The sequence below is a fragment of the Linepithema humile genome, chromosome 4 (assembly GCF_040581485.1).
Source record: "Linepithema humile isolate Giens D197 chromosome 4, Lhum_UNIL_v1.0, whole genome shotgun sequence".
Classification (NCBI taxonomy): Eukaryota; Metazoa; Arthropoda; class Insecta; order Hymenoptera; family Formicidae; genus Linepithema; species Linepithema humile.
Genome location: NC_090131.1, coordinates 7,974,825 through 7,988,904, shown reverse-complemented (window position 1 = coordinate 7,988,904; position 14,080 = coordinate 7,974,825). Strand labels below are relative to the sequence as shown.

The 14,080-nt window shown below is 37.5% G+C and overlaps 1 protein-coding gene across 3 annotated transcripts in view; it reads right to left on the bottom strand.

Annotated features, from left to right (window-relative positions):
* Positions 1 to 88: 88 nt before the first annotated feature.
* Positions 89 to 14,080, bottom strand: part of fdl (fused lobes) — a 35,868-nt gene continuing 21,876 nt past the window's right edge. The window contains exons 1-7 of one of the 3 annotated variants that reach the window (XM_012370295.2): positions 13,781 to 14,068; positions 10,833 to 10,976; positions 10,185 to 10,286; positions 7,038 to 7,300; positions 5,963 to 6,574; positions 5,082 to 5,811; positions 89 to 4,999 (exon numbers count right to left, since the gene is read on the bottom strand). In XM_012370295.2, the coding sequence (XP_012225718.1) occupies positions 4,852 to 4,999; positions 5,082 to 5,811; positions 5,963 to 6,574; positions 7,038 to 7,300; positions 10,185 to 10,286; positions 10,833 to 10,966 (1,989 nt within the window). In that variant the 5' untranslated portion in view covers positions 10,967 to 10,976; positions 13,781 to 14,068 and the 3' untranslated portion in view covers positions 89 to 4,851. Of the gene's footprint in view, positions 5,000 to 5,081; positions 5,812 to 5,962; positions 6,575 to 7,037; positions 7,301 to 10,184; positions 10,287 to 10,832; positions 10,977 to 13,780; positions 14,069 to 14,080 lie in introns of those variants that run through there. The other 2 variants (XM_012370294.2, XM_012370297.2) reach the window with 2 other exon arrangements.

Here is a 14,080-nt window from a genome sequence, read left to right as displayed (position 1 = left end):
TAGCACTTACATTTATCACGACAAGTTTCCAACGTGCTTATTCGATGAGAAAGTGGAAAGGTTCTTATCAGAAATAAAACAAATGACATGATATATTCAAAATTCACTTTATGTTAAATCCGTGTAGCAGCATGTCATAACAGAGTATATCTTTCTGGGATCAGTTCAGAGAACCATCGACGCGCACGCACACATACACCATGCATACATACATACATACATACAACATACATACATACATACATACATACATCATACATACATACATACATACATACATACATACATACATACATACATACATACATACATACATACATACATACATACATACATACATACATACAACATACATACATACATACATACATCATACATACATACATACATACATACATACATACACATACATGCATGCATACATACATACATACATACATACATACATACATACATACATACATACATACATACATACATACATACATACATACATACATACATACATACATACATACATACATACATACATACATACATACATACATACATACATACATACATACATACATACATACATACATACATACATACATACATACATACATATATACATACATACATACACATACATACATGCATACGTACACACACGCGCGTGCGCATAACTGTATTTTATTTACATACATTCATCGTTGCGGACCGAAGAGTCGCATAACGTAAGTATACGTACCGTAAATATCACCATCCTAATCATCGTAAAATTCTTATTCTTTACAAAGATCGCCGACTGCTAGCGGTTACACATAGTATATTTTCCACATCTATCGGTTTCTCTGTTGCTTACTGAAATTAGGACGAATTTGACATAAGAAATAACTGGAGAAGCAATCTGTGCGCATAATTAGAACTGTAAAGATTCTCTTGTAGATTTATCTTCCATTATGACATCACATACATGTCACGAATAAGTAACATGATGGAAAAATTAACGGCAGCTGCCAGAATCGCCCGAGAAATTCAAAGCTGTTTTCATTAAATCAGAAATCAACGGGTTTCACAGAAATTATTTGCAAATCTACATGTCCTATTAAATTTCCTTACTTTCTTTTTTCTTTTATTAACGTTTTAACTTTTTTAACGTCATGATAGAAGATCAATAACTTTGGATATTCAGCGTTTCTCACATTGTTACCAATTGCATATCTTGTAGACGCACGAGAAAATCAACTCCTCTTACAGCCGTCTATACCGGTAAGTATCCATAAGTACAGATTTCTCATCGTCCTCTTTTTTTTTCTTTGCCGGACTCGCATTTCTCGCCCCCGTTATCCCTTGAGCGGTTTGTCTATTTACGCAATTGATTTAGCCTAAATGCCTGTCTATCGATTCACTCTTAATGATGTAACTATTTTTAATCTATCTATACATATCTATTCTCTATATTATACGTTGCTCCCTACATCGTTACAAAGTATTTATGTACAAGTTTCCGAGGGTCACTCGCATTTTCTTAATTGATAGGCCATGATGTACTACAGGCAGCAAGACGGCGAGTCCCCATGCGCGATCACTTTTCTGCCGTGATAACGGCATAATCACATTTAACCAATCGCATCATTTTGACGATTGCACATACGTGTCGGAATTATAAAATAAAAATAATTATGCACAATCAGGCGAGCTTTCTTGCGGGTATTCTATCAGTTAAATTTTCGTCGCTTTCTTACGAGTATGAATTTCGAGTGAAGATAATAAAGTATTTAATTGAAAATAATAAAATGTCGACAAAATTTCGATTGTCATAAAAAATTCTATACCTGGCAGTTATTGTGTATTCAATCGGAAACGTTTCCGATCAGAAATGTTCCATTTTCCCTAAATGACGTAATAAAATATTTAGGAAAACATATAGAGAAAAACAAAAAATTTCCGATCCGAGTACAAAATAGCTGCTTTGATCTAGTTTTACGGACTTGAGAGACATATTCTCTTTACTAAAAGCGTCCGATAATTATATTACGCTACCCTGAGCATTTTTTTGCGTTGATAATAAATAAAAAGTTCGATTGACGTCGCGACGCCGACAGATTGGCGAATTTCACTGATATCTAGCATCCATCATACGTAACAATCTTTAATATAGATCAGTCGCAAACACACCAGGCACTCTTTGTCGACATTCATGGCGTTGATGCTACTCGTACCGCCATGCCTTTTTCGTTATCTGTTATACTTTCAGTAATGTGTAATCTCAATTGTTAAAAAGCTAAATTACGGTCTACAAAATTGCGAAACACTCGCCATTGACTAAGGCTCTGCAGCAACAAAGCTACTATGATCGCGAAAACCTGTATTGTTGATTTTTCTAGTTCATGGAATCCGAGAAATAACACGGTGACGATAACGCGTCGATACGCGCTGATAAGATATACAGAATGATGAGGTGCCGCATTATTGTCTCCGATACCATTCGCTGATTTAAAGATATTTCGCTACAATTATATCGATCGTCGACGGATGAGATTTAACTCATCGTTACCCTTCGTTATTACAACACACACACAATTGTCTCAATTTATTTCGATTATGCATTGTTATACAGTTTAATTAAGCTATTAATATTTTATAACAAAACACGTCCAAAGTAGCTATTATATAATCACTTTTCACGATTTCAATGGATGAATTTCTGATTGCAATTCTGTCCGTATCTTTCAACTTCTCCGAAATCGGAACGGTATCAGAATTTATCAAATAAAAATGCAAGATAATGTATACAGAGTGTCCTGTAATTCGCGTACAATTACAGTATAATTACAGAAAATTAAAAATATTCAGAATTTATTGTTGCAAAAATCTAAGCGTCATGATATAGAATTCTTTATGAGTTGTTTTTACAAATTATTAAAAATATAAAAATAACCTTAAAGTTTTCTTGAATGTAAATATTAGAACTGAAACCAAAGATTCAAACATACTGTATGTTCGATATTGGACAGTTCAGATTAAAGAAAAATAAACATCGAGTTCGAACAGTTCAAACTTAAATCGATCTGTAATTAGTGTTGTCATTTAGAACAAATTACCTGACTATCTGGGTACATAGCCGAGTATTGATAGCACTATCCGTAATGTCAATTTATTATGTCTGAAGATTTGACACGTCGGACAGTAAAGAAAAGCAAACGTAGTATGCATTGTAGACAAAAAACAAATAGCCCCAAAAAAACTTTTAGGGGCTAACTTTACTACAAATACGCGCAATATATACGCGAATACATGTTATGTCAAAAGAAATAAAGTTAATCAAACTGTTCAAACATACCTTCAGTTCAAAGCGTTTGAATTATTTAACGTCCAAACTCGAGAGTCAAACTGTCCGAACTGATCGATCATATGAAACGTCCAAACTAATTCGGAATCGTTTCAATCATGTCGGAATTTATCCAAATACACACAATGTAATAACTAACAAAAAATCAAACTATTCCAATCAGAAACTGGAATTCATTTTTGTCAATTGTTCTATTATAGATATTCAGATAAATTCTGAAATGATCGGAATAATTGCGATACTTTATGAATAAGTAGAAAATTGATATAAATATAAGTGGAAAATCGGAATAAATATTGATATTTACATTCAAGCGAGAATTTCTAAAGAATTTATTTTACATTTCCGATAACTTGTAAAAAATGACTCGAAAAGAAGAATGCGATGCACCTGTAAAAAAGATGACTAATGACTTAAAAAGAATTTTATGTCACGATGCTTAGATCTTCATGAAATTGTTACAACAATAGATATTGAATTTTTGTAATCTTTTTACCATAATTACATATATTATCTTATATTTTTATTTAGCAAGTAAATTCCGATTCCGTTTCAATTTGGACTCATAAATTCACAATAAACGATATGAAAAATGTGATGAAATTGCGATCGGAAAATCAAGTTTTCAATTGGAATCTCGTGAAAGTTACACGATAACCGGAATTCTAATTTTATCAGATCGATAAATAAAAGCAATGGACAAAACACAATATTTATAAAAGCGATATAAAAGCGAATACTGTGCTATAAGTGTAACATTTTTGTACTTTAATATAAAAAAATCGAAACCAAGAATACGTACACGAACATTATTAATTTTGTTGCAATGCTTCATAAACATGAGATGTTTATTCCCAACATTGCACTCACTTTTAAAATAGCGATATCATTTAAACATCAAGATGGAAAAGTTGTGACATTTGATACAATTCTAACTTGGGGCGAATTATATATTAATAATCATAAACGTATTTTGCGCTTTCTCTTGCGATTCGACTCTTTAAGTAAACACTTATAAAACTAAACTCATGCGAAGCCCGATTTAAAGAGGTTCACTTGTTTTACGTTATCAACTCGTGTTCTTCTATATCCAGCTAACATACGTCAATTTAAACTAACGATTTATCCGTTGTCGTTTGCACAATCTCATAGCTGCGCCAAATCTGCATTTTGTCAGACGTGCAAAGAGAGCGTACAACAATAGTTTCTTACTTCGTTAATGTGCGCCCGATGCTGTTTATCGCGCACCGTGCGAGCTTCCTCGACGTTTGCTTGTTGCGGATGGAAAAGCCGTCGAATAATTTATTGAGTAGAAACGATTGTCAATTTTGCCAACGGCAGGACACCTGTCACTGACAGATCCCACAAATCACGAATACGCAATATAATTTCGCGTTGGAAACGGAATCGATCATCGATAGAACTTGCGACAGCCAGCGCCGCTTTTATACGATTATCAGCGCCGCAAGTACGATACTCGGTTGATCGACAGTTCACAAATCTCTAACGATCGGTCAGAGACACTTGCCGGGATTCTGAGAACACCAGTGTGGCCACATGGACTCCGTTTTGATGCCTCTGCTGTTCAGAACTTCGATGTGAGCAGCCAATCTGGTGTAAACGTTCTCGTCTGTGGAGTAACTGTTCGTTGGTAAGTCGCTCCTAAAAAAAATATTTTTCGTGAGAACTTGAAAAGAAGCTTGCTTTTATTACATTTCGCTTGATTCACCGCAATGTTCTTTACCATAATCGTTCGGCCAGTGCTGACGCTCTCGGCCATAGTCGAGGCCCGAGGGACGACTGTCCGGTCTGTTCGTTCCAAATTGCCGCCTCGCCGCCGAGCACCAAAGGCAGCTGCTGCGGCGGATAATCTCTCCACGGACGATGATTGTAGACGGTCTGCCAGGTACGGTACTCGCCACACGCGGCCTCGCCGCTTTCCCGCCACCTCCCGAACCCGCAATCCAGGTACCACGCGTCCACGTGCGACAGAATGACGCGGAAGCCGTCCTCGAGGAGGTCCGGCGTTTCCGGCCAGTTGCTGCCACCCCAGGACTGAATGACGTGGATCTTCGGGTCGAAGTACATCATGATATACGGCCTCTTGGTCAACGGCGAGCTCCACAGGATCACCGCCTTCGGCACGTTCTCGTGATTCGCGCGGATCAGCCGCTGCAGCATCTTCGTCTCGAACTCGGCCCAGAGCGCGTGATGATCCGTCATATTTTGCGCCTGCATGGCCAAGGTGATATTGCCGTATTGCGCCCAACACTCGAGATTCACCTCGTCGCCTCCGAGGTGCACCACGTCGCGCACCTCGGTCAGGTCCAACAGCTCCCGGTACAAACCCTCGAGAATCCGATAAGAGTGTTCGTTTATGGGATTCAGCTGGCCGCAATTCGGCTCACCGCAATACGACGACCATGGCTGCTGGTCTACGCACAACGCCAACTCGCCGAGACCGTGTTCAGCACCTGACATAATTTAAAGTGGTAAAAATTAGCATCAGGAATCTGCCGGACAATCTTAACAATCCTAACATTTTTCACCGCCAACATTTGATGAAGTAACATACTTTTTGTGTGAAAAACAACGAGGATTTAAAATTGTTCCGAAGCGACTCACCCCACTGCCAACCGGCGCCGGCGTGAGCCGGAGAATCGATCTCGACAACGATTCTGACGCCGCGTATCTTCGCATAATCGGTTAGATCCTTCACGTCGTCGGGCGTGTAAATGTAATCGCCGCTGTACGCGCCCCATCTCGCCATTTCCGGAAATTGCGCCGAATCGAACGGAAAGCTCTGGGAATCGGTAAGGTGCCAATGAAAAGTGTTGAGCTTCGTAGCTGCCATGCCATCGATCACCCTCTTCAGTTCCTCGACGGGAAAGAACTGCCTACCGGTGTCGACGAGAAGGCCGCGATAAGGAAACGCGGGATTGTCCTCAACAGTGGCTCGCGTGAGGACGCGAAGAGCGCCCTGCTTGCCGGCAGCCTCGTCCCACCAGATTAGTTGGCTAAGAGTCTCGAGGCCATGTCGCACGCCGAAGTAACTCTTCCCCGTAATTCTCGCCTCCAGGAGTTTTCCTTTCGGCGCGAGCTTCAACTCGTAAGACTCGTCGGTGTCCAGAGTTAAGCTGGCACTCTGCGCATTCCCGGCGCACAAGTATATGATGAACGAGTCAATACCGGATCGACTCTTGGCGTTCAGCACCTTAACCAGGCTCCTGATGTTTCCTGAGATCAATGAAGGTCTCGCGTGAGAAAAAGATTCCGCCGATTTAATCGTACCGAACGTAATAAATGATTGATTACTGTGCAAGATGCGCACGATCAAAGTTAAATATGTTTCACAAAAGGTGTTATATCGGCATGCAGGTTGTGTAATTCTATAATGGTATGTAAGATGAATTTGAATCCCTATTTTTATAGATGATAAACCTTTGGATTTTTAAAGCCTATTAAAAAACAATCGTCAACCTTTTTTCCTTTTGTTTCATTCGACAATAATTTTGCTTTAATTTAATGCAAACTTTGTTGATGTCCGAAAATATCTCAAGTGTTAAAAAAAATCTTTGTTCACTGCCTTTCATGAGATGTGCATGTTAATAAGAAGAAGCTGTTGTGCATGTGTGGAATGTCTTGAAAATGTTTGATGAATTTTGCAAGAACAACTGTGCTCGGATTTTCCAACACTCACCGATGAAGACGTCCTTTGCATGCTCCAGCAGATCCTTCGTCTCCTGATCGCTCGTATTCACGGTGACGAATTCGATCTGCTGAAGATGCAAGATGACACTGTCATCGCCGAGAACGACGTTTTCGGTCGGTCTGGGCCACAACAAACGAGTATTCCCTCCGCAATGCGCGGTACAGGTAGCCAAGGATGTTCTCGAGGACCTCACAGCTCGTCTTTCACATCGGTTCGCGACACACGCCCAGGACCATGGACTTTGAAATGTCCTGCGATCCGTGAAAATTACTCGTAACTCGACAACTCATAATGCCACAATCTAATCATTTGCAATCTAATCATTTCTCTTTCCTATGCGCAATATAATGGATAGGATGTTTGGTAATCTATGGCACGATCGACCAAGTATCGATTCCCCTTCTTCAATCGTATCGATAGATAGATAAAACACAAATGTTATTCAAACATTTCTTTCATAAAAACATCATTTGTTTTTGGGAATTATCCTTTTATTTAATGAATAATTTCCAGCAGTTTTTCGTATCACGGATTACCAAATACTGTAATTACTGTATATTCTTTTCTCAAGTGATCCAGTTCAGAACAAACATTTTGTTTCGGCAATATAATCGATGCGGCAAAAGCTATAAAAACGATATGTAACTCTTAAGAGAAAACAACATGCAGCAAATGATGTTCTTTTCGGATTCTAATTTTGCAGAATTAGAGCAATAGCTGTGAGAAATTCTATTTATCGCGGTCATCTTTTTAAAACTTGATAAATTGCTTTATATCATTGCTATAGGCATGTGTATATCAAATTTTATTACTAAGTCATCATCTTGAATTGCAGCGATTTGCATAACATGTAGCGCCTAAACGCATAAAGTAAATAAATAAAACCAAAAGTTAAAATGCAAAATAACATTAAAACTTAACAGCATTGTAAAAAATTAATACATGCAGCAATTTATATAGCAAAAAGTTATTTGCGAGCATAAACATTATTTTTTACAAATTGCTTTACCTACTTTTAATTAATTTTTAATCTACTTTATTGTTTTTGCATTTTAACATAATATGAATAAACGAAGCATTGCCTTTTCTTAATAGAGAAAAAGCATAATGTCAACGAAATTTGTAAGTGTATTATGGGTAATTTATTATTACTATTATTAATAAAATTAAAATTATTTTAAATAAAATTAATTTATTTAATATCATTAATAAAAATGCCACAAACAATGCTTCTGTCTCACTATTTGCTGGCGTTAATTTAGCTCCGTCTATTCATACTATGTCTATAATATTTGATGATTAACAAATGTAACAAATATAAAAATATTTTTCTTTTGCAAAGACAAAAGTAAACAAAGTAAGATAAATAAACTGAATTAAATTTATTAAACCAAAATGAATAATGTTTGCCACTGATTTGTAATTTAATTGTTAAGTAATGTAACATCCTACTAATATTATTCGAGCAATTAGCTTCGAACAATAGAAAAACTTAATAATCTTCACATTTTTTGTAAAAAAAAAAAGAAAACATCTACAATATTTTTTGCAATTCATTCCCTATGTCGGCCAAGTTGGTAATATCGCATTCCTGACAAATAAAAAGCTACTCATTATAACGGTAAGACAAATAAAAGTTCGAAAAGCGATAGCGGCAGCACCGTTCGAATTAGATGCTCTTTCAGAACAATGAACGTAAGAAGAAAAGAAGCAAGGTTTACGGAACAAAGCGCAAAATAACTGATTAATCATGAAATAAGAAAACGTCTGCTCGGAAAAATGTAAGAATATTTCAATAGGGAGTGCGCTATGAAAATGAGTGCCCCGATGAAACTCGAAAGGAAACAAAACGACAAGGACTTCGACAGACTCGCAACGCTTTCAACTGAATTCAACTCAATAGTTGCACTGAATTCGTATTCTGTGCTACAAATTAAATATTGTCATACAGATAAAATTCGAAACTTTCCAAAAATTCCTAGTTTTCTCCAAAAAGGATAAAAAAATATACCCTTACAAATCTGAAATCCAACATAAAATCACGTAACTATAAGAATTCCGATTATTTCATTTCAAATTATTATTTTTCTTTCTTTTCTAAGCATGGTATTGAAATGTAGAGAAAGATTGACGATTAAAATTCCGTTATATATTCATAACGATGCAAAATACATTCCAAACTGGACTTTTTTCTAGATTTTATCCTCTGAATTACATTCTCCAAATCGTTTTCAGTTGTCCTCAATCGTTTCAGGCTTGCATCAAAAGCAAAAGTACACAAATTATTTTCGAAATCAAGGCTGGGACAGTCGGGTTCACAAAACGGGTCGCAACACGTCGCAAACTGCATAATTTGCAGGACATGGGAAACAATAGCGGAACGCGGGTGTGCGTTTAGCATGATAGGCGTGTTCGGACGAGTGGATTAAACGAGTGAGTGCCAAAATGAGGTGTTGCGAGAGAAGGCGAGAGAGATGCACAATCAGAGACTATATAGTCGAGAGTCTCTACGCGAAAATTCAGGATGTTCGAGAGTTTGTTCACGAAACAGTCGGTGTGTTGCAGCACGCGCCCGGATAGCTTCTTAATTGGAAGAGTAATGTCTGATTAATATCAGGCAACACGTGCCTGAAAAAAGGAAAAAAAAAAAAAAAATACGAAATAAAACTATACGAAACATAATAAATCCTTCTGAATTCTCGAGAATGAGTGTAGAAGTGTAATATCAAACGTACAAGATTCGAAGAATTTCGATATTTTTACACGCATTAATTGTATTAAAAGATTTACTGTAATATTACAAGAATTTCGTTAACAAAAAACAAAATCTGTAGGAATGTTTCGCAAACTGTGAAACATGATTTATTGTCAAATTTTGGATTCTAAAAAAATTCTTTTGTATAGAATAAAATTTTTCAGCAGTATCATTCAATTTGTCGCAATTTCGTGAGAGTAAAGAAATTGTTTCATGAAACGCGCTTTCTTTTCCAAGGGCAATCGAATATCGCGCGCGGAAAGAACAAACCCCGATCGGAATGGAAACGGAAACGGATTCGAGCTGAAGGCTTCAGAAATACGCAATACAATTCGATTAGCGTTAAGATTCCAAGCTCCCGCCCGGGAGGTATCCGTTACCTAGGTCCTTCCAGATACTCGTAGAGCCGTCCCTCGAATCCGATCGTGGTTTCATTACCCACCAGGTAATTAACCAAGCCGCGTTGCAAGTCCTCTAGTCTTCTTCGATGCGCGATTCGTCGCGTGATGCGAGAATGCGAGGTAAATTCAAAATAAAAAAAAAAAACATGCAGTGTAAGAAAATAATCAGAAGGGACAGGATTTCAAGATACAAACGTTACATCGCGACAACTGAACCTCGCTGCGCTGGCCATGTTGATAAAAATTATAGAAACACAGAAATTAAAAAAAAAAAAGGAAAAAAAAACAGCCTTGCGCTTTGCGCGGTCTTAGCGATATTTCACATTGATCTTTATTTCTATTTTCGATTTTCTAAATCTTTCCTTACGTGTATTACATATTAGTAGCATGTGATTAACAGATATTAAAGTTAGTAAGTTAAAACTAGACATATAGCGAAATATATTCTAAAAAAAATTGCCTATTAGTCTTTAATGTACACGGTATCGACGATTTCGAGTTTATTTTCTGTGTACCCGATTATTTTCAACCCAGAAACGTCAATTACTGAGTTTTATTCGCCAAATCGTTCATTTCAACGAGAATCAAGTAGTAAAAATTGTGATCTGTCGCAAATGACGTACTTACCGACGCGTGGCGAACGGCTGGAGCGATGCGAGCGGCGGAGCATGAGCGTACATGGCGATCAGTAGGACTCCGGTCATCAGGACGAGGAAGAGGAGGATCCTCCGCATCCACCCGCTGGGCATACTACCCACCATTCTGGCGAGTCTGCAAATAAACAAGATGTTAACATCGCGGACGTACTGGAAATCGTAAATCGCGTGGTTGCGAATTAATCGACGGGAATGTGTCATTTCACCGTCAACCGAGGCGACGATAAGGATATCTTTCGTGTCCAGATCACTTATCATTTCCGCAGAGTCATAAACTGACGAGCGAGATTCATGATAAATATGAAGTGCTTCCGCATTTATTTTCATCTATGATTAGCATCTCATTTAGCGCTGCGTATTCTAAATAATTGTTAATTTGTATTTAGTCGACAAAATTGTACGTTTTATTTAACACTAAATGCGATTACTTGAATTCAATTTTTATTTATCTAATTCGCAAATTGTGTAAAAGCTTGGCATAAACGATAATAAGATAATCGTACTTCAAGATAAATTACAGATGTACGTACTTTTACTTCCATCATCTTACTTTTTTTAAACTTCCTCTTTTCAACGTGGCAAAGATAAGACATGGTAACATTTACTATTAAAATGGACGACGAAAATGTAAATGTGTGTTTCTACTATAGAATCCGTAGATGGTGACACGCGAAAGATAAGGCGTGATTTACATGGAAAGCGTGTCTGTATAAAGACACGTACATCTCAAAATTAAAGAGCAGACGGCCGAATGAAAACGTTTCCCACGTATTTCCGGCGATTCTTCTGGCGCGAGAAATCGCGTTGTTTCTTTTTTTGTATCATGCTGTGAATCTAGTCGCATCCACCGCAAAAATTTAAACATAACATAAATACACAACACTTATCGTTATTTTTAGAAACTGTAAACAAAATGGAATTATCTAATATATTCTAAAAGATGCTAGTCCACAAAAATATACAAAGATACCGCAGTTTATAAGAGTAAAATATGAAATTTATGTATAAATTTGTATCTGTTGATTGATATTAAACCTTGCAATCTCTTTTTGAAATTTATTTTACCACTTATCTTCATGCGCAAGAATAAGAAAGGCGGCGAAAGTATTTTAAACGCGAATACCCGCGCGTAAAAGTGTTTGCTTTCCCGCTTTATAATTTCACGAGGATTTATAATCCTTCGCCAGACATTACCTTCCGATATTACGTTACAGTGTAACAGTTACATTTCCGTCGAAAGACCGTGCAAATATTCATTCCCGCGCAATTCGATCTGTCGAGACAAATTCGATATTACATTTATATTTATTGAATCATTTATCGTGCGAATAAACGGTGAAAAAATGAGAAATTTTGCGATTTCCAAATCTTTTTACTTTTAATTCATCTGCTTACACTATAGTACAAATTCCAGTTAGGCGTCATCGCCCTTCGCTCGCGAAAAACACACGAGGCGAGAAATAACAACAAATTGAAATCGCTCATAGTAACTCTAGGCCGTTTCAAACGCTGCTATCGCTTGTAAGTGTAATAAAAAAATTACATAATATTTTGCGTTATTTTCGATAACAAAATAAATTCTTTCTCATAATCATTATCACTAAAAACGCGACAAGACTTGTGTTTGCAAAAAAGGAAAAGTTTTAAAGTCTTATATTTAGATAAAATATAATTTAATAAAATAATTTAAAATATATATATAATTTTGTTAACAAATAATCGTATTTTAAAGAGAATCGAGTACTACTTTGATTCTTTTTTTTTACGAGAAATGTGATTTCCTCTTTTTAAAACAGATAACATTGGGCAGCAATTGTGTTTCGAAATGGGCAGGTTTCTACCTCGACTTCGTTCTTATCACGTCGTGCAGAAGACCAGAGTCGAGTGAGCGTTGCTATTTATCGCAGTGAGTAGCAGCAGTGTCTAAGAGCCACCTGCCGAATTGCACAGAAATACACCTTGGATGCCTAGGCAAGGTCTAAGCTTAGCTTGTTGCTTCTCAAAATGTTCCACAGTCTACACGGTCTAGTTATGATTACTACACGAGTACTTGGCACCTTTACCGCTTCAGCTCTTGGAATAGGCACTTTAGATTTCGATCCTGAGAGCGAGTCAATCCCTCACATTAATTTATTCCAATGTAATCATAATTCCGCCATCGAACAATTATAAGAAAGGCAACACCGGCTGCAAGATTTTTGCGTGCGCCGCTATTTTTCATTCTTCGTGTATACCTGACGTGTTTTGCATTTAGGCAGCTCTAATGACATTCATGCACGAAGCTAAGCGACCAAGCGAAATAGAACAGTACACAACCCGAAAAAATCGATCGCAAGTCGTGACGGGCTGTTCGATGTCAAAGGAGAATTCTGGACCAAGAGAAATTGGTTAAACTAATTCCTACGCGAAAGAAGCAATGATCTGTGAACTTCCGGCACATTTTATGTGTCACACAAAACACAACATAATTGCTTCATAAATAATCATTGAAGATAAATGGCAAGTACGATGTAAAGCGAGAAGAATTTTAATGCAAAGTCGAGTCGTTACGAATAACAAATAACAAAGATAATAATTATTAGTAGAAATTACATTTAATAGTCGTAAAACAATAAACACAATATTCAACTTGATTATCTTGCTAAGCTACAAAACGACTGAAAAACTACACCAACATTGATGTTTACAAGATGTTCATTCTATTCGAGTCCAGTTTTCAATTTGATTTCTCGCCGCGTAATAGATTTCATTTTCTAAAAACAGACTCGATCGACGATTGCAAGAAATGATGCCACCATGCCAGTGCGCACAGATCAATTCTTCAGCCATAAATTTCCACAGCGAGAGTCCGCGGCAGAATTCGATCGAAATCATCGGAGTTTCACACACGACACTTTTCTTCAGATGAAAATACTATACCATCGTGATACCTATGTAGCAACATTGAGCTGTGGCGAAACGACCGGCGATCTAGTAATCATGCCACGCACCAAACCACGTTGTACGTAACTCGCCGACCGAAATTCACTCCTCGTGCGATTAGGCGAGCGGACGGTTTGATATTGCCCGCCGGTAATACTGTCGCGCCGGTATCCACAGACGTGGTTATAGACGCCTGGCTCTTTCCCTCTTTTTTCCACCTGCACGCGACAAGGGTGGCGGCAAGGAGAGACGCGAGGGTAGATTGCAAGAGAGAGAGAGAGAAAGAAAGAAAGAGAG